The 26,324-nt window shown below is 42.3% G+C and overlaps 1 protein-coding gene across 2 annotated transcripts in view; it reads left to right on the forward strand.

The window, feature by feature from the left end:
* Window positions 1-26,324, forward strand: part of LRP2 (LDL receptor related protein 2) — a 199,855-nt gene that overhangs the window by 160,082 nt on the left and 13,449 nt on the right. For both annotated transcript variants that reach the window (XM_045860549.1, XM_045860633.1), the window contains exons 62-75: window positions 1,327-1,449; window positions 2,504-2,632; window positions 5,897-6,028; window positions 7,128-7,259; window positions 9,368-9,511; window positions 10,976-11,141; window positions 12,791-12,919; window positions 14,013-14,233; window positions 15,011-15,187; window positions 17,654-17,773; window positions 19,852-19,942; window positions 20,789-20,856; window positions 21,037-21,154; window positions 21,626-21,755. In XM_045860549.1, the coding sequence (XP_045716505.1) occupies window positions 1,327-1,449; window positions 2,504-2,632; window positions 5,897-6,028; window positions 7,128-7,259; window positions 9,368-9,511; window positions 10,976-11,141; window positions 12,791-12,919; window positions 14,013-14,233; window positions 15,011-15,187; window positions 17,654-17,773; window positions 19,852-19,942; window positions 20,789-20,856; window positions 21,037-21,154; window positions 21,626-21,755 (1,880 nt within the window). The remainder of the gene's footprint in view (window positions 1-1,326; window positions 1,450-2,503; window positions 2,633-5,896; window positions 6,029-7,127; window positions 7,260-9,367; window positions 9,512-10,975; window positions 11,142-12,790; window positions 12,920-14,012; window positions 14,234-15,010; window positions 15,188-17,653; window positions 17,774-19,851; window positions 19,943-20,788; window positions 20,857-21,036; window positions 21,155-21,625; window positions 21,756-26,324) is intronic.

A 26,324-nucleotide genomic window follows, 5' to 3' on the forward strand; every position in this document is an offset into this window, starting at 1 on the left:
GGTTTCCTAGACTCATCACTATTCTTTTTACCTCTGAGATATTGCTCTAGAAAAAGATACACCAGAATATTTCCTTTCCTTCAGAGAACTGTAATTAGTTACATCACATTTTCACAGTGGCATCCCAACATTTTTCTTGCCACCTCTTTTGTTAGGAACTAACCATGTTTTGTTTTGCTTTTAACTTGATGAGTCTTGAAAAATGTCTTAAGCATATGTAACTTTCAAAGAAGTTCTTAGGAAGTTGCTTCCCTCTATAAGGTAAAGTGTCCATAGCTACTAACATTAAACTTTGGAGAGGCAGAGACACAGTCACATTAAAAAGTGACAACACTGTTTTATTGTGTTGCACTTGTATTTCATAGCAAATAATTCTGTTAGCCATACTTCCAAGAACCAGCTCTTGGATCTGAGTCTTTCCCCCAACTGACATCATTACAAGTCTCTCCTCTAGCTCCCTGTGTGTAGCACAAAGATAGAAGGAAATCAAACAGTCCAAGTCCCTCATGTGTAATAAAATAAGAACCCACACAGGCATTGAGCTCACCAAATTCCTGGTACCCACAAAGAACCATGCCCCTGTACAAAATAAATAAGGGACCTAGTTCCTACCCTGGGGTTCCTTATAGGTGCACCACAGCAGCTAGTGGTATAACTCTGGATAACAAAACGATGCAGGGTTTGATTTTAAGATATCAACTTGAAATGTAACATGAGGGAATATGGGAAGGAGAGTCCATCATTGTGTAAAACTAATAAGAAGATTTCATGTTCTGGAGGCTCGATGACAAATGATGTCAGAGACACAAACAATGGCCTTCTGACAATTAGAATAAGAGCTCATACGTGTATGGTCCTGCTGGCCTTCCAGCCTTGTGGCCCCATTGTTCTCCTCCCTCTGCGCTCCAGCCACAGAGCCTTTTATTCAGGTCCAGAAACCTACCATGACTCAGAATCTTCCCATATGCAGCCTCCCCCGTACCCAGGATCTACCCAATGCCCACCGAAGATGCTTTCATGGCACATGTACTTTGTGGCTCTTACCACAGTGATAGCTGAATGGTTAATTGGTAAAGTCCATTTCTCTGCCAGAATGAATGTTCCATCAGGATGAGGTCTGTGGGTTTCTTGTTCCTCACTGACTCTGATGTCTAGCCCAGTGCTGTGCTGTATACCAGGTGCACAAGATGTACTCATCGACTGGCTAATTGAATGAGCAAATAAATGGATGAATCAAGCAAGCTTGGTGCTGACATAGGAGCACTTTAGATACAGACATTATGTTCTACTCTTAAACTGTGCTTTTTTTCCCATCTTTTGTTTTAGTGAGTGTTCCCTGTGAGGCGCAATACCGTTTCCGGTGTGACAATAATCGCTGTATTTATAGTCATGAGGTGTGCAATCACATAGATGACTGTGGAGATGGAAGTGATGAGAAAGCGGAAAACTGTAAGCAAAAGTCAAAAGGCAGGAGGAAAAACTAAGGGCCCCAAATTGCAGTTTGCAAAATGTACCTCTGGGATTTCATTTTGTTCTACAGAAGTTTGAGCTGCCCCTAGGACTGCAGATCTCTGCTGACATAATTGTTTACCAGACACGAATACACATAGGCAGTACTCAGGTGCAGCTTCTCCCCACTTACTTTGGATCTATTTGCTTCCCATCATTTCTGAAAGTCAAAAACCTCAGTGTTCCTTATGGAACATAGCTCTTGAACCTTTTCTATTTCTTTACTTTGTTTTTCTCATGCACTTTCGCCTCAACTGTTCATCAGTTTCATTCATTCAGCCCATCTTGAAAATAGATACGTGGTCATTTCATCCAGCTAAGGTTTTACTGGGCCTTTGTGTCTCAAAGTCGTTTCTGCTTCATACTCTTACGGCTTGGGATCTAAATGCAGTTGGCTTTTTCCACCCTGCAGATTTCTGGACTTCTTTCTTTCATTTCTGTTTGTAAGTCAATCAGTGCTTTCCTGAGCTTATTTCTTTGTTATACTACCTTGCCAAACTCAGGTAACAGCAAACAATGCACATCATTAATCCTCTGTTTTCTAACCTCTTTCCTGAGACTGACTTTAGCAAGCACCTGGTCAGCCTTCCAGTTTTTCTGAAGCTTTACTGAATGTTTTAGCATTACGTAATGCTGCTCTCCATCTCTCCTGCCTCCGGTGCCAATCCTCATGATTTGCCTCCTGACTGTGAAGCCAGTGTCAAGTGGCTGATGTTTTTGTCATGAGGCCACCTGACATACTTGGCTTTCAAGGTTGCCACTGCACGGAGGCACGTGAGCTTCTAACTGCTTCAGTCCGGGGGTGACACGTCACTTCCAACTCATAGTCTGTTGACCAGAACTAGTCACATGGTCCCCACATAATTGCAGGGGAGACTGGGAAATGTGGGGAAGTGCAGGCTTTTTGGTAAGTGGTAACTGTCCCTGCGACAGAGGGAAGCATCTTGTTTTGCAGAAGAAAACATTTTGATTTTAATTTGTTCTTACATTATAGGTGTAGGCCCGACCCCTAGACCTTGTACAGAAGATGAATTTAAGTGCAGCAACAAGCATTGCATTTCACAGCACCTTGTATGTGATGATATCAATGACTGTGGTGACCAGTCTGATGAAACGGGTTGCAGTAAGTACTTGTTTCTATACTTCATTGTGATAAGTCAGGCCTATCTGATGAAAGCATTCAATAACGTAAAGTAAACGATACTGCGTATTTCTCTTTAATTTACTCTGTGTGCTGAGCGGTCAAGCCCACCACTGCCTGGTGTTGAACACTTACTCTCTACCAGGCATTGTGCTAAACACCACATGCGTTGTCTCATTCCACCCTTTCAGCAGTCCAGTGAGTGAGGCTTCTCTCTCTCTCTCTCTCTCTCTCTCTCTGTCTCTCTCTCTCTCCCCCCCCACCCCCACCCCCATTACAAATGAGCAAACCAGCTTACAGGTTAAATAAAGTGGCCACTCCTTTCTCTCACTAAGATGTTGAGTCAGGAGTTGGGGTCTGATCCACCTCACTGCAGGGTGCATCCCCTTCCCAGTTCACTAAGTGCCTCTCAGCTACTTATTTTGTTCATCAGGCCTCACATTTTCCCACCTTAACCCAAATGCAGTATCCTTGGCATTTGGGGGAAAGCTTCTGAGGGTAGTTGGTAAAGATGGGAATGGCACAGGAGGAGTCATTTATTTTCAGAGGAGTTTGTGTGGGGAAAAGATGGTGAACACAACTCAGGGATGGCTCTGTCCCAGTATTGTGATGGAAATGTTAGAATGATATGTTAGTAATTCATACCTTTGTAGTCCTTTTTAGTTCCTATGAAAGGCTTTCACATATATTATCTAATTTGTCACTCAAGTTATCCCCATTGGGTCACTGCTATTATGTCTATCTGTATAGCGAAGCTCAGAGAGCTTAAGTAACTTGCTTGAAGTCACACAGAGTGGCAGAGGCAGCACCCAAACAGTCCCATGATTCTAGGCCAAGAGAGTGGCCCTCCAGTTCCTCTGCTGTTAGCTGTGCCTCTCTAGGCAGCTACTGACTTCTCCAGGCTTCGGTTTCTTTATAGGAAGAAGGAGGAAGTTCTTCAAATACTGGGGACCTGTGACGTAGTCACCTCAGTGAGCTCCACGTGCCTTCAACTTCTTGGGCTTTAAACAGTTTTTTTCTGAGGCATCCCAAAGATTCCATGGAAACTCGTTTTCTGGGTTAGTTTCAAAAGGAGATAAATGACTGGCCATACCATACATGTTGATTTGTCCTTTATCTCATACAATTTCTTAGTGGGCTTTGGATTTTTTGACATAATGAAATACTTGATTACTTCAAGTATTTTTAGAAAGCATGGAAATGACAGAATTTGCAAAACTGGGTGGTAGATTTGAGTTTGCATCCAAAAACTGGTATGTGAATAGTTCCAGGATCTTGGAGTATTTCCAAGTTGGGCTTGGGTCAAACATGGTTTCTCTTCTAGTTGCCTGAGACAATTAGAAGACTTAAAATGGACTATAGTAGATTTTATTCAAATGACATTTAATTAAAGCAAATTTTATTAAAATTTTTTCATATGTCTGGCTTGGGTAAATCTGCTATTATATGGATTTAAAAGGTGACTATTTTCAAATGAAAGTAGTTATAAGAAGGTCCTTGTGTAGTTTCTGCTCTTGTCAAGGACTCTTGCTTCATCAATGTGTAGTTGTTGAGAACTCAGACTTTATTATAAGGCTTTCATGTGTATAGCTTTGACATATGAACTCCAAGGGCAGGGCTCCATTGAATGACATTGTGCTTTATTTAGTGGTTATTTTCTTTTTCTTTGAAACTCAAATGTTTTTAGTTTATTCAAACCACATATACTTATACAGTCACTGTACCCTAAGGGGCTCCGAGAATTAGGTTCACCTTATTGCCTACTGTAGAAGACAGGTAGAAAAACAATCTATTTGGATTGAAAGAATTGAGTTTAGAGATGCCACAGTCTCTTTGACTAAAAATTTAGAAGCCTGTTTCCAAGAGACTTCTAAAAGGGTTTAAACAGGTTTGAGATTATTTTTGGAGATAACCCCCTTTCACACCCCACCCTCCCTCCCATTAGCTCCCACTGTCTGTGTTTATCCTTGTCAGCTTCACTGTGAGACCTGGGTCTGGAGGTGTATGAAGACTCAGGATAAAAGAAGCAAACTGATCATAATGACAGGAGTGAAAGGCAGAAAGCTTCGACAGATACTTGGCAGAGACAAGAACTGGGGGCAATGCTGAGCAACAAAGTGTTCCAAGTGGAGTCTGAACTATTAAAAGGCTGTCCTGGAGGGTCTGGACCCCAAAACAGCAGGGGTAACGGGAGTCCTTCCTTCGCATGGGCCCTACAAAGATAAACTAGTAGTTGAAATTTTTATTATGAAAGTTATAAAATCCAGAAAATAACAATCAAAAGTTAAAATCATTTGAATCCTATCATTAAGAGAGAACTAATCTCAGTTTGGTATTTTTTGATATTTAAAACAATTTTAAAGAAGTATTCTATACTAAATAGTGTTACAATCTTTTACTCCATTTTTACTATTTCCCATGTGAAAGTGTCATTTGAAGTCATGAATTTTAAAGATTGCATGGCAATCCATTGTGTAGATAATCATAAATCATAAACATTGATTCTATGATGCATGTTTAGCCCCAGCAAGATTACTCAGTTGGTTGGAGTGTCCTCCCATACACCAAAGTGTTGTAGGTTCAAATCTGAGTCAGGCCACATACCTAGCTTGTGGGTTCGATCCCCAGTTGGAGCATGTATGTGAGGCAACCAATTGATGTTTATTTCTTACATCAATGTTTCCCTTCTCTTCCTCTCTCTCTAAATCAATAAATATATCCTTGAGTGAGGATTAAAAAACATATCCTTGAGCATGTTTATTCTCACTTTTAGTGTCTCTGAAACCAGGATATATTTTAAACTTAATAACATGCCACAGTGTACGTCCCAGACCTTTTCTATTCTAGTGTGACATACAACAACAGTGCATTAGTGGTGCCTTAGATTTGATAAAATGCAGTACACCTTAATTTAGTCCCTGTTGTAGAATGTACATTCAAGTTGCTCTCAAAATTTTCTCATTATAATCCTTAAACATAAATTACAGTATTATTCCTTCTTAAGGGAAAATTTGTTAGTGTGAAATAACTGGATGAAAGAGTATGAATATTTTTGAAGTCCTTGATATTTACATATTGCAAAATTCCTTTCCATATGTACCAATTTATGGTTCTAACAGCAGTTGTATGACTTATGACTAATAGGTGCATTTTGTTGTGCTCTAGCTAACACTTACTTAGCAAAGCATGGTTGTAATGGATCTGATTTATACCTTCCATTTGTAATGCTGGGATTTTGTTTTTCAGATAAAGGAAAAGAAAGATCATGTGCTGAGAATGTATGTGAACATAATTGCACCCAGTTAAGTGAGGGAGGATTTATCTGCTCCTGTAGACCTGGGTTCAAAGCCGGCATTTTGGACAGAAACTCCTGTGATGGTAGAGTATATTTCCTACAATTTCTGTCAGGAGAAACTTGCATGTTTTATGTTCTCTACTCATTCCCATTTATTAAACCACTGTTTAATTCTCTTAATGAGGCTAAACTCATGATTCCATCTCATTAAAACACTTGGGTACACCAATAACTTGACTCTTAGAGGGTGACGATCGGGTCTGAATATGGTTGTAAGTTGTAAATTCATGACATATATAACCAATGATGACAAGTGTCAAGATCTGTTTTCTTCATTAAAACCATGGGCTGTGAACCACCCCCACAACCCCCCACCCCAAACCCAGGGATGCCAAGTGCTTTTTTTCTGTGCTGTCTTACCAGTGCCTCGCAGGGGCTGGGCAGGCCGCTCATCCGCAGTGACAGCTCTGACACTGACATGATTTATGAAGGCCTGAGTGATGACAGCTGTTTGTTGTTTCACTGTGTGAGATCAAATTTTTTTAAACAAACACAAGTCAAATATTTTATCTTGAGTCAAACAACATATTAGAAACCTACTTCTGTCAGACATAAATGTTCTAATGTGTAGAGTTGGAAGATAGCTTTTCAAGATGGTAAGTGATGAGGATGATTTTAAATGTCTTTTACTATTCGAATTTACTGTTTCTAACTCATGAAGTGCCATACTCAGATGATTGGAAGAGTTCTTTTGAAAGCTAAAGCTTAAGAACTCCATTGAAAAACCAAATCAGTTACTCCCATCCCCAAAGCTGGTTAGCAGAAGGGAAAGTGGTAACAAACAACATCTGCTTCCAGAGAGGGAAGAGTTTGTTCTGCTATTGTACAGAGTCAAACTGCTTCTGTTTAAGCCCTGTCTTCATTGCTTACCAGCTTTGGGACTTTGGGTTTAATAACAGTCCATACCTTATAGAGTCTTTCTCTAAGTAAGGAGGAAAAACATGGAAAGCTTGTGAAATAGCATCTGAAACACCAGAGTATTCTACAAATGTTGGTATCTGCTTCTTTCCATCTGCAGTCTTTCCCATCCTCACTGTTTGTGAATATGGATTTAAGCAGAAGCAGGGTTCTAAAGAGTGGACGGGAGCAGATGTTTCATATTTGGTTTTACTTTGCCTGCAGACATCAATGAGTGCGAGCAATTTGCCACGTGCCCCCAGAACTGCCAAAACACTAAAGGAAGTTATGAGTGTTACTGTGCCGAAGGCTTCAGGTCCTTGAGTGGCGTCTATGGAAATCGGTGTGAAGCTGATGGTATGATGGGTTCACATCGGGATTAATTAACTCTCAGAGAAATAAATCCTGATGAGTATGACGTACCAGAACATAAACTTTAGACTTAAGGTCTTATTTTTAATTCATCAGTTATGTCCAACACCCATCCTGTCCCTTCTCCTCTTCCCTCCCTTGCCAGATTAAAATAATAACTACAGTTCCCTAACAAATATTTAGGAATTCAAACAGGAGTCAGGTGTTATTTTTATGCTGGAATTAGCCTCTTGTCCACCTTTACGAAAACTTCAGAAGGTGGACAAGATGCCACCCTCCACAAGATTAAAAAATGGAAGCTTGCTTATAGGATGCTCCTGAGTAGAATGAAATTAATGGGGCTCTCCACTGGGATCCAGGTTTGAGGCCCTGTAATCTAAGATGGATCACAAAAAAAAACCCAGTTACATTCGACTGGAACAAATCAAAGACACCTTGTTAACATTTCCCTTTTTATTGTTCACAGACAGAATGTGCCAGAAAGCCCGGCACATTCATGAGTTCAAACATTAGTTCTGCAGTTTAGGTTCATGCCCATGTTTGAGAAGCAAGCCTGTAGAAAGCAGTAGCGAGACTGTTAAATCAGGAGGTTGTAGTCCCCATTTCCAGGGGTCTGATTTGAATCAGCATATTAATAGCTGAGGGGTGTAGGACTTTATGATCTTACAGATTTGAGTTTAAAGTTTGGACTAGCAGGGTGTCCAGCCTTTTGGCATCTCTGGGCCACACCGGAAGAACAAGAGTTGTCTCAAGCCACACACTAAATACATTGTGACCTGTAGTCACAAAAAAATCACGTAATGTTTTAAGCAAACTTAGGATTTTGTGTTGGGCCACATTCACAGCCATCCTGGGCTGCATGCAGCCTGCGGGCCATGGGATGGACACCCCTGTAAGGTTTAAGGAACTTGATAAGAAAATAGCCTTTTATTTTGAAAACCAAGAGTAAAATAGCTATTTAATTTTTTCATACCAATTGGGCTTTTAACATATACATTTGACTAGCATACTTAAATATTTTACCCTCCAAACATTTCTTATGCTGAAGGAAAACTAGGGCAAAAGCATTCGAACAGTTAGGCTGGCAATTAAGCAGCAAATTAGAAAGTGGTTAAATCTTTTAACTAAGAAGATGACTGAAATAAATTAGAATATTCATATAAAACAAAATGAAGACAGGAAATTTATAAAATAAACTTTCAAAGTTACTTAAATTAGATTCAATTGCCATTAGGCAAGTATGTTAAATAAAAACATTTAGACAATGCAACTCAGGATTAGACACCATTAAAATATCTGCTTTAGGTCAAAAATAGTTCTAAAAAAAATCAAGAGCAAACTGTTTTTAGTCATTAGCTGGAAGCTAAATTGGGTCATGGAGCCAATTACCTGCTAAAGGAATCATAAAATCTGTCAGTAAAGAGTGAGGAATGAGGACTTCCGGGTAAACTTTTAGTGAGACTACACACACTGCATTTCTTCTGTGAGACTGAATGTTGGCAATCTTCCCTGTTTTATGGTCGGCAAATAAAGGGAAAAAATCAGTGGAATAGAGGATGGGGGTCTTGGTCTTGCCTTGCTCTAAACCAGGGGCATTCAATCTTTTGGCATCTCAGCGCCACCCTGGAAGAACAAGAGTTGTCTTGGGCCACACATTAAATGCATTGTGACACATAATAAAAAAAAATCTCATAATGTTTTAAGTAAATTTACGATTTTGTGTTGGGCCACATTCACAGCCATCTTGGGCTGCATGCAGCCTGTGGGCTGCAGGTTGAACACCCCTGCAAACTGTTTTCCACTGAGGACAAAGATTAAGCAACTGACAATGTCCCCTGCCCCCTGGACTGGAGATGAGAATGTCCACAGTCCTGGATTTTGCAGCTCCAGTTGGATGGTCGGCTCTGTCCAACTTGGTTAGCAGAGATAGTCAGACTCCTATAAAAACTCATGTATTTTTTCTTTTCTTCTCTTTTTTTTTTGTTGCTGTTGTTGTTAAAGGGGGGAGGATGCCTGCTATTTTATATCCTACTTTATATAGAAAAATTCAGGCAGAAATCAAACAGATAAAGCAACCCTTTATTTGTTTATAGGTGACCCTCCTTTGTTGCTACTTCCTGAAAATGTGCGAATTCGGAAATACAATCTTTCATCCGAGAAGTATGCAGACTACCTCGAGGAACAGGAACACATTCAGGCTGTCGATTATGACTGGGATCCCGAGGGCACAGCTCTCAGTGAGTGTGAACTTTGACATCTGTCTTTGATGTTGATTGAATTAATTGATGTATAAGGTGTTGAGCTTTGGGGGATTTATTTTTTAATGAGCGAATTTTGTTGCATGAGTGGAAATGGATGATCTTTCTACCCAGCATGCTCCAGACATCTTAGCGTGGTCATGGGTCCCAGCCAACCTTTCCCAGCTTCTCACCAAACCTCTTGCCATCCCTGGGGCTTATGCTTTCAGGACCACTTCACATCCTTCTGTTTAATGCCTCCTTGTCTTTGCTCGCACAGATCTTGTTCTTCCCCGCTGTTGAACACCTGGCAGATTTCTACGGAAACTTCAAAGACCCAGTGCAGATGTCACCTTCTCCGTGACATCTTCTGTAATTCCTCCCGACACAGTGCTGTGACTGCTCAGCCATGAGCCTGTAGCATTTTATACATGCTTTTCCTAAAGCACACATTGTACTGAGTTAGAGTTATTTGTCCACATATTCTTCTCCTAACCTCTTAACCATATGCTCTTTGGAGCCAGAGACGGAATCTAATTCATGTCTACATGCCTAGCACCTGACCCAACCTCCAGGACAGTGTCTGTGCTGGGTGCTCAAAAAATCTAGTTTAATGAATAAAAGCTTGAATAATGCTTATTGTTAAGTCTCTCGTGGCTCTGTACGGTGTGTGGGAGGTGGCCACAGGGCAGGAGTCAGAAAACTTACTTTCTGTGCCTGTCTCCCTCATCTACTAGCCTCATGACCTTGAATAATTGTACCCATTCTCTGGATTGCCACTTGTTATCTATAAAGTAAGATAAGAAATTTTGTTCTGCCTTTCTACCTCTGAGAGTTGTTTTGAAGGTCAAATGAGATCATAAATGTGAAAATGCTCTGCAAACAATATATTGAAAACTATGCAATGGAGATTTGTTATTGTGTTTTCACACAGTTGTGTAAGACAGTAAGCTTTAAAAGAATACTATATACCTAGGAAAGTACATACATTAAAAATCACAATCTTCCCATGCTCTTTATAATGCCTGCTGTCCACTGTCGTTTAGCCTGTACATAAAATAAGGCTTCTTGTCTGCATGGCTCCTTTATTGTCTCTGTCACTGAGTAGGGTGTCAAACTCTTAATAGCCTGCCCCTGGTTTATCTATATATTCCATTTTGGAAACTAGAATTTGATCCTAATGAGAGTAAATAGCTGGAATATATTTGAATAAATTAACTTTAGGTAAAGATGACTAAGTATGTATCAGTGTTATCAGTTGAAGCATTTGTAGCTAATAGCTCTTCAAGTATGAGAAGCTTTGACGTTTTGATCATGTTGGTGTAACTGAATTATTAGTATTATAGAAACAATGAGGAGGTATAGATGTCCATAAAGGAACAGTACTTCACCTAGTTGAACCCCCATTTCTCTCTTACCTGGTGTTCTTAACCTGAAACTGACATGTGTGTCTCACCTCTGCAGGCATCCTATATTACACTGTGCTAGGGCATGGTTCCAATTTCGGTGCTATCAAACGTGCCTACATCCCCAACTTTGAATCTGGTAGCAATAACCATGTGCAGGTGCTTGACCTAGGCCTGAAATATATAATGCAGCCAGATGGATTAGCAGTGGACTGGGTTGGAAGGTAAGCCTAGCATACATTCCCCTCTTGCCTATTCTACTTACTTGGCCATAGCCCCTTCCTGTTTTCCTGGGCACATGAGTTAGGCTGGACCCCAGATATGGGCACACTCGGCCACTGGTGCAGCGGGGTTACGGCTGGGCTTGCTCTAGTCCCAGCAACCACCTTGCTTTCCCCAGTGTGTCCTATAAATATGCCCGTTTTCTTTATTCTATATGTGCCATGAAACAGTTTGGCAAAGGACAAAGGTCAAGATCCTATATTTATATCTAGGAGAGTATTCTTGCCGGCAGAGTTCTGGATTCCAAAATTCCCTTTTAGTGCAGTGGCACTGTTCATTTTGTGAAGAAATGGGACAGCTTCACAGTTCTCCCAGGAAAGCCACTGAGATGAATCATTTCCCCCTGTGGTAATTATTTTGGGGAGAAACAATCTATACCTTGTGATTTTAGCGGGCTGTTGTCTGAACAGATTGGAAATTTGACTTCCCTGTTTAATCGCTGGGGCTTTTTCTTAGTAGAAGTGTCAGCTCCACAGTTCTCTTTTAGGTTTTCAAGATCCCCAGGGAGCAGAGCCACACATTTTGGATGATCCCTACATAAGACCTCTAAGCAGGCTTCTCATAAGATAGATGCATGGTCTGCAAACTCATGTGGGAAATGTCAGTAAGCTCCTTCTCCACTGAAGAGCCTTGTACTGCAGTGACCTTGGTGGAAAAGTGGCGACATTAGAAACAGAGCTCAAGCATTCACAGAATCCCCTATGTCCTTGAAAATGAACTAACAGTGGAAAAATGTTTGATAGGAAAGGCTCAGGGGCTTCCTGCCCTCTGCGAGAATAGAAAGTCACTTGCTGTGTTAGTTAATTTTCACCTTTAAATGCACTTGTCCGGTGTTCCTGGAAGATGTGAACATCTCTGAAAAAGTTAATTAGGTCCCTACTGTGCCTGCAGGCTAACAGGAGAGACTCATTTTAGCATTTTCTGCCAAGAAATAAGGCCTTAGAGAATCTGGAACTTGAAACTCTTGACTTTAACACTTGCTTCTAAAAACCAAGTGGGCAATGCCAGATTTATCTTCATGTTTGAACCTTTACCCCTTTCTCAGACTTAAGGAAAGAATGAATTAAGAAATGGATGGAAATCTTCCTGTTTGTGAGAGGCTGAGACCTGTAGTCTTAGGGGTGGAAGAAGGGCAGGATGGCCTGGCCGAGTTATTTTGGAAGGCTGCTTCCACTCACCCTTGGAACTAATGCCAGATTCCTATTGATTCCAGTGGGGTTCTTGGGCTGAGGAGGAAGCTGACTCACAGGCAATCAGAATTAAAGGGACAGCCCCAAGGTGCTTAAGACTTTTACCTGGAAGGACATGTTTCATAATAATGCCAGACATAAGGTCCGCCATCCTTCTGATCCTGGCTGATTCAGCTGCTTTGGCTGATCAGGCTGGAGTCCCATCCTTCCCACCTTCTTCCCCTGCAACCTTCCTCAGCAATCCCCAGGGAGGGAGACAATGCCTAAGTCTCTAGTATCTGAGTAGCTGTCTTGCCAGCTGGAACTTCCAGACTAAATGCTCCCTCTCATCTTCACACCTGTTCCTCAGAAGTGACCAGTCTAGAGCTTTCTGTAGTTTCACTGTGTCCTTCTACATTCAGGCACATCTACTGGTCAGATGCCAGGACTCAACGAATTGAGGTGGCTGAACTTGATGGAAGGTACAGGAAGTGGCTGATTACCACCCAGCTGGATCAACCGGCTGCCGTAGTGGTGAATCCCAAACTGGGGTAAGTATTCGAAGGAGGAGTCTTTCATGATCTAGATAATTTCTACTTGAATTCTCAAAAAATTACATGTATTTGATTAATTTTCTTAATTGTACTGAAATTGTCCTTGGACATTTTTGGAGTGGCATCTATGACTATTTTCAAGAATTATAATATGCCCTAAAGATCATTTAGGACAACCAAGCCTCAGACTGATACTGTATAAGGGGAAGGCCTCTGGCCACAGTTTTTCCAGAGCCCAGCGTATCTAAAATCCACACGTTCCTCAGTAGAATTTAAGTATTGGTCTATACCTGACCACTGGTTTAGATTGGAGGCTGCAAAGTGGTGGCTGGTGGGCTAATGTGGCCCATAGGTATCTTTGACTTGAACTAACAGAGCTACAAAATTTTTTTCCTTAGTGGATCACATAAAAAATTTTGTTTTAACATCTGTATTTGGGGCTTGAAAAGTGAGAAGAACTGATAACAGCAGTATCTGAGGGAGGTGTGTCTTCCTTGTCACCATGTTGCCTGGGACCTGTGGACGGAGCCTAGTTCTGCCCTTCCCTTATCATTTAGAGCTGCTCCGTACCCCTCACTTACCTGGCCTGACTGATCCTTTCTAGGTATTTGAAATGGTGCAATCCCTGGTTTACTCAGTTCTTGTATAATTAAGTCTTAATTGGATGCAAACTAATACCTTTAAAAAGAGTTAGAACATAAGTAAGCTCCACGACAGTCGGAATCCTTGTTATGATCTCTGAGGCATCCCAAACACAGAACTGTGCCTCTCACCCAGTAGGCAGTCAATAAATATTCTCTGAAGAAGGAACAGCTTTTGTAATTACATGTATATTTTAAAGGGGTTGGGTGTGCATCCTTGGGTGAGACTGGCCAGTTTCTATTGAGGTAGTGAAGTTTTCAGTAAGGAGAAATACAGATGTACCAGCTCACCCTTTCTTCTCTCTGTCTTATAAAGTATAAAAACCGCACCACTTAGCACCCCTGCCACTAAGAAAATCAGTTGGTTCCCCTGTGGGAAGTCCGTGCTTCCCTTCAGCGGAGAAGCCTCACTAGGTGAAATGCTACAGGGAGGAAACCTTCTGTTATAGGATTATGTACTGGACTGACTGGGGCACAGAACCGAAGATCGAGTCAGCCTGGATGGATGGGCAGCATCGGAATGTCCTGGTTCATGAGGACCTCGGTTGGCCGACCGGCCTTTCTATTGATTATCTGAACAATGATCGCATCTACTGGAGTGACTTCAAAGAGAAAACTATTGAAACCATAAAATACGATGGCACTGATAGGAGAATCGTTGCCAGTGCAGGTTAGAAATGAATTAGAATTTAATTTGTGAAATAATCAATGAATATGTTTCCAGTCTTTTTGCCCAGTTTCTTAGAAAGGAATGCTGATTTTAGGAAATGGTTTATATTTTCTTAATTACCACTCCATCCAGCTTACAGCTGCGGTTTTAAATGTGAGCGAACTCATTAGCAGTAATTATGCCCTTTTTGTTCTTTTTACGTAATTTTAAAAAATGCTCTCAGCAGCAGATATTGAAACAACTAAGCTTCCTGTTAGGTTGCCCTGATAGAGGTGGTGCTCCTGTGTACCAGTGGTAACCCAGTCTAAACACTCCTAGACTCATGCTTTCAATCTGCTGGGCTGTTTATTATGCACAACTGGAACCATCTGGAAGGAGACAAACATTTTGTTTTCTTATCCAGACTCTGTACAATGGCAGCAATCCAACACAATTCAGGTTTTCCTGATGAGTGGTATTGTATGTTCAAAGAAAAAAATATCTCTGCCACACAAATTATTTTCCAAAAGTAAAATAAAATCAGCAACTTGAAAGTGAGAAGGTCCCCTATAATTTGTTTTTGCCAGTGAGCACGAATCTAGTTTAATTTTTTTTTATCTTGATCTCCCAGAGCAGCAAACTTTTGCAGTCTCATGTACAGAAAGTCTGCCTGAATGTTCCTGAATGTTCAAGGCGTTGTATTAGTGATTGATCCAAGCAGAATGAGATAGAGGTGGGGTTAGGGTGTTTTCCTTTCAGTAACCTTGTTTTCTTTTGTTTTCCCCGGTGGGTGAGCAGCAATGAGCCCTTATAGTCTTGACATCTTCGAAGACCAGTTGTACTGGGTTTCCAAGGATAAGGGAGAAGTATGGACGCAAGACAAATTTGGGCAAGATGAGAAAGAGAAAATGATGACAGTGAGCCCTTGGCTCACTCAAGTTCGAGTCTTTCATCAGCATCGATACAACCAGTCAGGTAATCACTAACTTGGAAGACAATGTTCCCCGTTATTTCAGATTAATGACTAGATTGTTGGAAAATGGAGGTGGATTATAATAGGCTGATCTCTCGCTTTGTGAATGGGGTGTGTGTGTGTGTGTGTGTGTGTGTGTGTGTGTGTGTGAATTGGCGGTTGAATGAAATTATGTACACCACCAGCAGATACAAGGAAAAATATTTCGGTCCTCACCATTTGGGGTTATGAGTATGTACTGCCACGCCACAGAATCCAGCGGACACCACACCCCTGCTGAGTGTGAGCTGGGGTAGCAGGTCACACAGTGGGTTTCCTGAATATCATCAGTTTTACCCACTCATGCACCTAGGCAAGTAAGTCATCCTGAGCTATGTGAGCCTTCTTCTAAAATTGTCAGATGCATTTCTACTCGCTCCCCTTTTTTTCATTATGAAACGATTCTGGGCCCTGTTTCATAAGTTTACCTGTTTTCTAATTCACTGTAAGGAGTAAGCTGAAAGGGAAGGGAACATTTTGAAGTGAGGAAAGGAAATAGACTTTTAAGTTTTAAATGTCCAATTCTCTCTTCAGTGGTAACCCAGACATGTTACTTCAATTAGTCTTCTCCAGAACTGTATAAAGAGGTTTTGTTCTCTATGCCCAAGTGACACAACTGACTGCTGACTTTTAAACTCAGAAATCATTTTTAAATTCATTTCCATTGAACCCAAACCTCAGCATCTTTCCATTCAAGTTGTAATCAGCGTGCCGAGATCCAGGTTGAATTCTGTGGCTCTGTGGCCCTTGATAAGCTGCCTCCTTCCCCATCCCTGTATGTGAAACAAAGCTGGAGCCCGAAGTCCCCATAAATTCACCAATACTCTGAGACTCTGAATCAGCCTTAGCAAACTGCAACTCAGAGATGAGCCTCCCAGGAGATGACACTGGTGGCAAATGCCCTTTCTAAAGCTGCCTTGTGTTGCCCGTTGCGACTGCCCATTCTCTAGCCCCTCTTCAAACAGCTGCGGCTCTGGCTCTGTGTCCTAAATGCTCCTGCGGCTCTCATGCTTGGCAGTTTTAAAGGCAGACGGGGAGAGCGCAGTATAATACATGGTGAGCCCCCTGTGACCCCTGTGGAGAAGGCTGCCTAGGAGTCAGGCAGAGGAAAATCTGGAGACCACCCCTGAGGGAAAAGCATGGCAGTCAGCTGATGCTCTGGGCCCCGATGGGAAAGTGCCTAGTCCTGTGTAAGCCCGAAACCCCACCCAGCTGTGCTAGATTAGATTCACTCTGAACCAATAGTTCTCACATTGTGGCATGCGTCAGAACCATCTGGAAGGCTTGTTGCACATGTCGTGGTGCCCCACCTGTGGGGTTTCTGACTTAAAATGACTTAGGTGGCCTAAGAATTTTGCATTTCTCAAAAGTTTTTGTGACTGATGCTACTGTTGCTGGTTTGGGGACCACATTTTGAGGATCCCTGCTCCAGGCCCTACTCCAAGTGTGGGCTGAGGACCAGTAGCTTTGGTATCATGTGGCAGCTGATTAGAAATGCAGACTTTCAGGCCCCACCCAGCCCTTTAGAATAGATTCCCCAGGTGTTTTGTGTCACACTAAAGTGTGAAAAGCCCTGCTCTAGAGAGCTGAAGAAACAGTAATGGGATAGATTCTCAGCGAGGCTTTTGGAATACACCTTTTTATTTTATTGTCATGCCTTGTCTGTGGTTACATTTAGGGTGACAGAGAATCAGGGTCACAGAATGTTAACCTGAGAAGGAATTTAGAGATCATCGAACCCTTGCACAAGTCATAATACATGCTAAGGTAGAATTCAGAAGGCTCTGTAGTTACTGGAGGGACTTTTAACGGTAGTGATGGAGCTCTTTCCCAGACTAATTTCAATGTGAATTCCTGTGATGGACATCCATCGGTGTGAATGGCTCTCAGTTGATTCTGATAGTCACAGCTCTAAATTCCCTTGTCTCACAAATAAAAAAAAACCCCAAACCTGAAGCACAGAAGGAAGTTCTTGGAAGGTAAGGGTGGAAATCACAACCAATGTGTGCTTTGGGTGGACCATACACAATGACCTGCCCAAATCTGGGTAATGACAAATCTTGATATAATCATGGGGTCTTAGTGGCCTTTTGAACCATCTCCACTTGCTTAGCACTGACCAGTGTTTGAGGTTGTGCAGTGACCAGACACCTGCCTTTCAAACCTGCCAGGGCAGTAGAGGAAATACTGACACCAAGAGGAAATGTGAGTGGTGCAGAAGTGGGATGGAGGCACAGGGCGGGACTGTGCCGCTCTGGTGGGTGGCAGGGGTGATAGTGTAGTGAGGGTGAGCACCAGCCAGGTGGCACGTGGCCTGGAGGTGCTGGGTTGTCACCTGTCAGGGCTACCACTCAGTTGATGGGCATGTTCTTGGCTAGGGGATTCACTTCCTCCTCAGAACCTAACTGCTGTTCTCATCTGCTTTCCAGTGCCCAACCGCTGTAAAAATGTCTGCAGCCATCTCTGCCTCCTGAGACCCGCAGGATACAGCTGCGCCTGTCCCCAAGGCTCCACCTTTGTAGAGGGCAGCATCACCGAGTGTAACGCAGGTAGGGGCACTGCCTGGACAGCCACAGGGGCCTGGGAAAGAGCTGCTCTGCCCTCTTCTGTAGGCTCTCTATTCGTGTGTCACCTGCTTCGGGAGCCTGGGGAATTCTGTGTACAGAGTCCTTTGCAGACTGGAGCGATGATGGCTAGAAGGGGGGATGAGAGATGTGGGAAATATGGACAGTGTGGAACCTGAGGGGCCAAACCGAACTGTGCTCCGATGGTTTCTGAGAATTATTTGCCAAGATCTGTAGAGACAGATTCAGTGTCCATAAATTTACAGTTGTGTTATTTTGAAAAGACATTTTGAAAACTGAATTTTCTATAAGGCCTTTTTTTTTTCCTTCCTCCACCTCGTACTGGATAGCTATTGCTCCCAAATCCATTTAGTCATAACTGGATTCCTTCAGGTGGGGGCCCAGGTTGCTGCATGGGAGCCCTTGTGTGGTAGTGAGGGGAGGGCTAGAGGAGGTCGGCTGTGTTCCTCACATGCCCATTCCGAAGCTTTAATAAGTGCAAAAGGACCACGTTTTACAATGTACCTGGTGCTGTTGGGAGACGGAGGCTAGAATAAGAAATCTTTCGGATGATCTGTGCATGGCAAGACATTTTTTCAATAATTTTTAAATTAAGGAGAATAATTAGTGTCCATAACTAGTATTCAATGCTTGATAAGTATGTTTAAAAAAATCATCCTGCATTTCACTAGCGTCCCATTTTATGGCTCACGTCCCCCGGTTTTAGCTAATGGGGAATACGGGGGCTTAACCACCTTCTACCACCAGGGGGAGGAAGCAGCTAACAGGGTACTGCCTTTTGCCGTCCCAACCAGGCTCAAAAGTTGGACAGGTTTGTAGAATGAACCCAGGAAAGAAACTGCTTCCCCCTGCCTCCCTTCCCCATCCCCACTCTCATCCTAGTGCTATGGGAAATATTGGCAACATTACAATATTTAGCATTATTTTGACAAAATGACAATTTAAAGCTTTTGAGATTTGTTCTATGCTGTAGATGAATCATCCTGACATTTATTACAACCTCACACTGAAGGAGAAATGTAGTCCAGGTTGTCACCTGATCTACTACTTTGCTCATTTACATGTTTTGCCAAGTGGATTATATTAAGATTCTCATTTAAAAGAACTTATTGAGTGCCTACTATGTGCTAAGTGCTGTTCTAAGGTCTAGAGATAGTGCAAGCAGACAACAATCCTGGTCTCGTTGAGCTTATATTCTAATAGGACAATAACCCAATAAATATATGATGTCAGGTGGAAAAAAGTGAAAGAAGGAAACTAAAGCAGGCTAAGAGGGATGGGGCGGGGCAGGAGTGAGCTAGCAAGCTCCAGGAAAGCCTCTCTGACAAAAGGGATTTTGAGTAGAGACTCAAAATGAGGGACTTTGCCAGAAGAGTATTAGAGCTCCTTAAATAGACACACAGTTGATCAATACTTATTGAGTATCTTCTGGATATAAGACAAACTCTAGTGACTCATCAGCCATGTCCAGGGAATACTTAGGGCCTGAGCTACAGCAGGGACCCAGAGTAAGGGCAGTTTTGGAACACTCAAAAAATGAGTTCTCTAACCAGCTATCAAGCTTCTCCATATCTGTATCTGTGTATCTGTCTATTGATGGATGGTTCGATGATGCTTTGGAGCCTTTAGTTGGAGTTTGGAGGTATGCCTAAATTGAACTCTTGATTTTAATGGGGTTCACGGAGGAGATGGACACTTCAAATGAGAAGGTGAATGTCCTAAGAGATTTCTTTACCAGTTTCTTTGAACTATTAATGTCTGTCCTGGAGTCTGGCATCTCTCCACTGTTTCTGGGAGGGAAATGCTATACATTGCCCTTTTCTTTCTACCAAATGTATGTTACTCTTCAAGACCTTATTATTGATAAGGAAATTCATCTGACTTAAGGGGAAGGTAACGTTTTTTGATAAGGAGACTCACTAGCTGCCCTGTCCCCAACTGCCCCATCCCCACCCTTGACCCTGGGCTGAAAGCAGTTTGCATGGTGTAGGTGCTCTGCTAAGTATGCTGACTAACACATGCATGGCCTTCCCTTTCTGCAGCTATTGAAAATCCCATCATCATGCCCCTCCCATGCAGGTGTATGCACGGAGGACATTGCTATTTTGATGAAAGTGACCTCCCCAAATGCAAGTAAGTCTGAATGTTGAGGTCCAAGCTATAGGATTTGCCTCTCCTGGGGGAACTCAAGACCTTAAACTAGCCAGAAAAACAAGTACAGAAGCCTTGGCAGTTCACTAATTGTCCCATCTTAACCAGCTTGCCCTCCCTTGGGAAGTCCAGAGAGAACTAAGGCAGTGCTCCTCAAACTGTACCTTGCTTAAGAACCACTTGGGGCCTGGATCAAATGCCCATCTTATTCAGAGGAATTCAGCATTTCTAACAAGCTCCCAGGAGGTGCCACACAATTGTGGGCCACACTTTGGGAGAGCAAGGAGTTAGAGAAATGACAACTACCGCATTTTCCCGCCCACTGGGTATGGTCAGTTATAACTGGACTGAGGGAAGGCAGCTGCCAGCAAAGCTGCTTCAGGACAAGGCACCCATGGTGAGCAGAGACTCAGCTCAAGACTTGGGAAGAGGAGGATTATTGAGGAAGCGCTAACATATAATAAGAGAAGTGGAGATCTTTAAAAAGTATTTAATGAAAGCATAGCAAAGGAAAAAATACAATCATGCTTTCTGTTTTTTCTTTAAAAGGAAAAATTCCATGGGTTAGAGAAGACACCAGTAGGTTTACCTGATGAGTTTGACCTTGTAGATGCCGTAGCTGTTACACTGAGAGTAAATTTCCAACATCAGATTACTCTTCGCTCTGCTCCTCATCTCAGGCAGAATAAACGAAAGTCATGCAGGACACATTGTCTGTTCAGTGTATAATTTACTCAATCAAACCTTGCTCTACCTCAAGATGCACTTATACAATTGCAGTAGACGCCTAAGAAGGCAACATCTTGTGAACAATTCTTTCACTTTCAGGTGTCCCAGTGGCTACATGGGAAGTTACTGTGAAATAGGGCTTTCGAGAGGCATTTCTCCAGGAACAAGTAAGTTTTAAGAATATGAGCAATCTGGAAACACTGCACAGAGTCTGAATTGAATGCTGTTTACAGCCTGCTTAGCCCGGTCTTTGAAGGATGAGGGTTCCAGTCCTTTGCTTCTTCAGGGAAGACTGGCTCTTCTCCTTTGTGTGGTAACCTGTTCGCTTCTTCCCTCCTTGATGGCAGCCACGGCTGTGCTGTTGACCATCATCCTGATCATCATAATTGGAGCTCTGGCAACGCTGGGATTTTTCCACTATCGGAAAACAGGCTCCCTTTTGCCCTCTCTGCCCAAACTGCCAAGGTCAGTTTCATTATGTGGAATATTGATTTTGGAAGCCTGGGAGATGCAAACATGGGGAAACAATTTTTTTTTAGTTAAAAGAGCAAAATACACAGTTCATCTATTCTTCAGAAACAAGAAATAGTGAATTTGAAGCAGTTACTGAAAATCACAAATTCTCGATCAAGTGCTTCTTGGAAGCCTGAATGCAAATCACATTTTATAGTCCAATGGTGGTGTCTGCTGGTGGGCTCTCAGGTGGGGTTAGAAAAAAAGCTCCATTCTTGTAAGGGTCAAGTTGGCCCCCTCTCAGATCCGAAGCTCAGCACTTCCAGGGAGTGAAGGGAACTCACTAGCATATCTGATGAGTAAATTCAGAGTGGATAGTGAGCATTTCCTTTGTGTGAGACTTAGCAATATGGAGAAAAGGATATTATTATTACAAATCATTGTTAAAAAACCCATAACACTGTCTTCATGACTTCTTTTCAGTTTAAGCAGTCTTGTCAAATCCTCTGAAAATGGAAATGGGGTGACCTTCAGATCAGGGGCCGATGTTAATATGGATATCGGAATATCTGGGTTTGGACCTGAGTCGGCTATTGACAGAGCGGTGGTGATGGTGAGTGGGGTTTCACAATGACTGTTTGAAGGTTGTCGTTTTTACTATTTTATAAAAGAAACACTTAAAATTTTTTATAAATATAGTTTATTGATTATGCCATTACAGTTTTCCCATTTTCCCCCCTTCACTTCCCTCCACCCTGCATACCCTCTCCCATTCACAGTTCCCCCCTTTAGTTCATGTCCATGTGTCATGCATATAAGTTCTTTAGCTTCTACATTTCCCATACTATTCTTACCCTCCCCCTGTCTATTTTCTACCTACCATCTATGCTACTTATTCTCTGTACCTTTTCTCCTCTCTCCTTGTCCCACTCCCCTGTTGACAACTCTCCATGTGATCTTCATTTCTGTGGTTCTGGTCCTATTCTCGTTGTTTGCTTAGTCTGTTTTTGTTTTTGTTTAAGTGCAGTAGTTAATAATTGTGAGTTTGCTGTCCTTTTTTTTTTTGAGTTTGCTGTCCTTTTACTATACATGTTTTTTTTTTTTTATCTTCTTTTCTTAGATAAGTCCCGTTAACATTTCATAAAATAAGGGTTTGGTGATGATGAACTCCTTTAACTTGACCTTATCTGAGAAGCACTTTATCTGCCCTTCCATTCTAAATGAAAGCTTTGGTGGATAGAGCAATCTTGGATACAGGTCCTTGTCTTTCATGACTTGGAATACTTCTTTTCAGCCCCTTCTTGCCTGTAAGATCTCTTTTGAGAAATCAGCTGACAGTCTGATGGGAACTCCTTTGTAGGTTACTGACCCCTTATTTCTTGCTGCTTCTAGGGTTCTCTCCTTCATTTTTACCTTGGCTAATATAATTATGATGTGCCTTGGTGTGTTTCTTCTTGGGTCCAACTTCTTTGGGACTCTCTGAGCTTCCTGGACTTCCTGGAAGTCTGTTTCCTTTGCCAGAATGGGGAAGTTCTCCTTTATTATTTGTTCAAATAACTCTTGCACTTGTTGCTCTTCCTCTTCTCCTTCTGGCACCCCTATAATTCAGATGTTGGAACATTTAAAGATGTCCTGGAGGTTCCTAAGCTGCTTCTCATTTTTTTGAATTCTTATTTCTCCATTCCTTCCTGTTTGGTTGTTTCTTCCTTCTGGTCCACTCTATTGTTTTGAGTCCCAGTTTCCTTCCCATCACTGTTGGTTCCCTGTGCATTTTCCTTCATTTCTTTAATCGTAACCTGCATTTGTTCATCTAATTTGCACCCAAAATCAACCAATTCTGTGAGCTTCCTGATCACCAGTGTTTTGAACTATGCATCTGATAGGTTAGCTATCTCTCGGTCGCTTAAAAAGATGAGTTCTGGGGCACTGATTTGTTCTTCTGTTTGAGCCATCTCTCTCTCTCTTTTTTTTGGTCTGGTTGTTCCTGTTACGTTGAGGAGTGGAGCCTTAGGTGTTCACCAGGGCTGGGCACCCCAGTCGCTAGATTGTGACATTGTATGTGGGGGTGGGGGCGAACAATGGTGGTAGCTCCATTCTCCTGGGACCTCAGTCTTTTCTCTGGGATCCTGGGTTGCGCGCTCTGCCCTGGTCCACAATCGCCTCCTCACTGGGTCCGCCAGTTGCTGTTTGCAAACTCAGGATCCACCCGCTGCGATTTTGCGTGCCCCAGATGCCTTACGTGCTCCCGGTTGCCTTATGTGCCCAGTTCTCCCTGTTCTCCATGCACCTTGACCCGCACCCGGCTGCTCCTCTCCGTCCCTCCTACCGGTCTGGATAAACAGGTGTACTTCAATTTCTTGGCTGTCCGACTTCCATTCAGATAAATTCTCTATCAGTTCTGGGTGTTATTCTGCCTCTAAATTGTTGTTATTCTAATCTTGGTTGTGCGTGGAGGTACGGTGCGTCCACCTATGCCTCCATCTTGCCGGAAGTCCAGGTAAGTCCCTTTAACAGTTCATATAATAATGGCTTGGTGATGATGAACTCCTTGACCTTTTCTGGGAAGCATTTTATCTGCCCTTCCATTCTAAATGAAGGCTTTGCTGGGTAGAATAATCTTGGATGCAGGTCCTTGCCTTTCATGACTTGGAATATTTCTTTCTAGCCCCTTCTTGCCTGTAAGGTCTCTTTTGAGAAATCAGCTGACAGTCTGATGGGAACTCATTTGTAGGTTACTATCTCCTTAAATCTCTTGCTGCTTCTAGGATTCTCTCCTTAATTTTAATCTTGGGTAATGTAATTATGATGTGCCTTTGTGTGTTCCTCCTTGGGTTCAACTTTGGGACTCTCCGAGCTTCCTGGACTTCCTGGAAGTCTATTTCCCTTGCCAGATTGGGGAAGTTCTCCTTCATTATTTGTTCAAATAACTCTTGTACTTGTTGCTCTTCCTCTTCTTCTGGTACCCCTATAATTCGTGGATGTTGGAACATTTAAAGATGTCCTGGAGGTTCCTAAATGTCTCCTCATTTTTTTGAATTCTTGTTTCTTCATTCTTTTCTCTTTGGATGTTTCCTTCTTCCTTCAGGTGTATTCCATTGACTTGAGTACCAGTTTCCTTCTGATCGCTATTGGTTCACTGTACATTTTCTTTTATTTCCCTTAGCGTAGCCTTCATTTTTCCATCTAATTTGTGACCAAATTCAACCAGTTCTGTGAGCATCCTGATCACCAGTGCTTTGAACTGTGCATCTGATAGGTTGATGATCTCTTCGTCACTTAGTTGTATTTGCTCTGGAGCATTGATCTGTTCTTTTGTTTGAGTCATTTTTTTTTGTATTGACGCACCTGTTTTATATGAGGGGTGGAGCCTTAGGTGTTCACCGGGGTGGGGCATCCCAGTTGCTGGGTTGTGACGCTGTATGTGGGGGCGGGGTCCGAGATGGAACAATGGCACTTGCTCCACTGTCTGCTGGATTTCAATCACTTCCCCCACTTTCCCCAAGCAAACTGGGCCCTCCTGGTGCTGATTCCCGTGTAGGTGGATTTGTGTGCATTCTAGGACCCTGTGAGTGAGTCTCTCCGATGAACTCTCCAGTGAGGCTGGGAGTCTCTCCCTGCGCCTCAACCCCCCACAGGTGGTTTCAATCGGTGTTTTGAGGCTTTATTTCCCCACACTGGAACCCTGGTTTGTGTGGTCTGTCTTGCTCCCCAGTTTCGCTTGGTTTATCTGTGCATGAATGTGGGACTGGACACGCTGCACCCCTCCACAATCGCCGCCTCGCTGTGTCCGCCAGACACTGCTTTGCCGCAAGCCCTCTCTGCCTGGCTGCCCGACTTTGCCCCTCCTACTGGTCTGGATGAATGTTTCTTCTTTAACTCATTGGTTGTCAGACTTCCATACAGTTCAATTTTCTGTCAGTACTGGTTGTTTTTTTGGTTCTAAATTTTTGTTGTCCTTATTTTGGTTGTGCGAGGAGGCACAGTGTGTCTACCTACCTATGCTTCTATCTTGGCTGGAAGTCAGAAACACTTTTTATAGAGAATGAAGTTATCCTAGGAAAAAAAAGATGGGAGGCCTCTCAGAATAAACTCTTCACCTTAACAACAAAGTTAGGAAATATTAGTTTTGTTGCAGAAATGTGTCCAAAAACAGCAATAAAACTGAAACTTACCCTTGTTCTATATGCCACGCTTTTGAATTGGAATTCTAAACAGTGTTATATTTTTTTCATCGCCATTCATCCTCCTTACACTCTCTCCCCTCCTGCAGCCACCACCCTGTTGTCTATATCCATAGTCCTTTTCTGGTTTTGCTTGATCGCTTTACGCCCTAACCTGCCCCCTCCCCCACAGCTGTCATCTGCTCTCTCTCCATGGGTCTGTCTCTGTTTTGCTTGTTAGTTCAGTTTGTTCATTAGATTCCACATATGAGTGAAATCATATGGTATTTGTCTTTCTCTGATTCACTTATTTCACTTAGCATAATGTTCTCCAGGTCCATCCATACTGTCACAAAGGGTAAAATTTTCTTCTTTTTTATGGTCGAGTAGAATTCCATTATAGAAATGTCCCATAGTTGTTTTATCCTCTCTTCTATTGATAGATACTTGGGCTGCTTCCATATCTTGGCGATTGTAAATAACGCTGCAATCAACATAGTGGTGCTTATATTCTTTTAAATTAATGTTTTGGATTTCTTCAGATATATTTGCACAATTGGGATCACTGGGTCAAAAGGCAGATCCATTTTTAATTTTTTCAGGTATCTCTGTATCGCTTTCCACAGTGGCTGCATCAGTCTGCATTCCCCCAACAGTGTAAAAGAGTCCCCTTTTCTCCACATCCTCATCAACACTTGTTTTTTGCTGGTTTATTGATGATAGCCATTCTGACAGGTATGAAGTGATATCTCATTGTAGTTTTAATTTGTGTTTCTCTGATGATTAGTGATGTTGAGCATCTTTTCATATGTCTGTTGGCCATCTGTATGTCCTCTTTGGATAAGAGTCTATTCAGGTCCTTTGCCCAATTTTTAATTGGATTGTTTGTTTTTTAGTGTTGAGTTTTAAAGGTTCTTTATAAATTTTGGATATTAACCCCTTATCAGATATGTTGGTGAATATGTTCTTTCATTCCATGGGTTGTATCTTTATTTTGTTGATGGTTTCCTTTGCTGTGTAAA

The sequence above is a fragment of the Phyllostomus hastatus genome, unplaced genomic scaffold, assembly GCF_019186645.2.
Source record: "Phyllostomus hastatus isolate PE091 unplaced genomic scaffold, TTU_PhHast_1.1 phas_contig_1, whole genome shotgun sequence".
In the NCBI taxonomy this organism is placed as follows: Eukaryota; Metazoa; Chordata; class Mammalia; order Chiroptera; family Phyllostomidae; genus Phyllostomus; species Phyllostomus hastatus.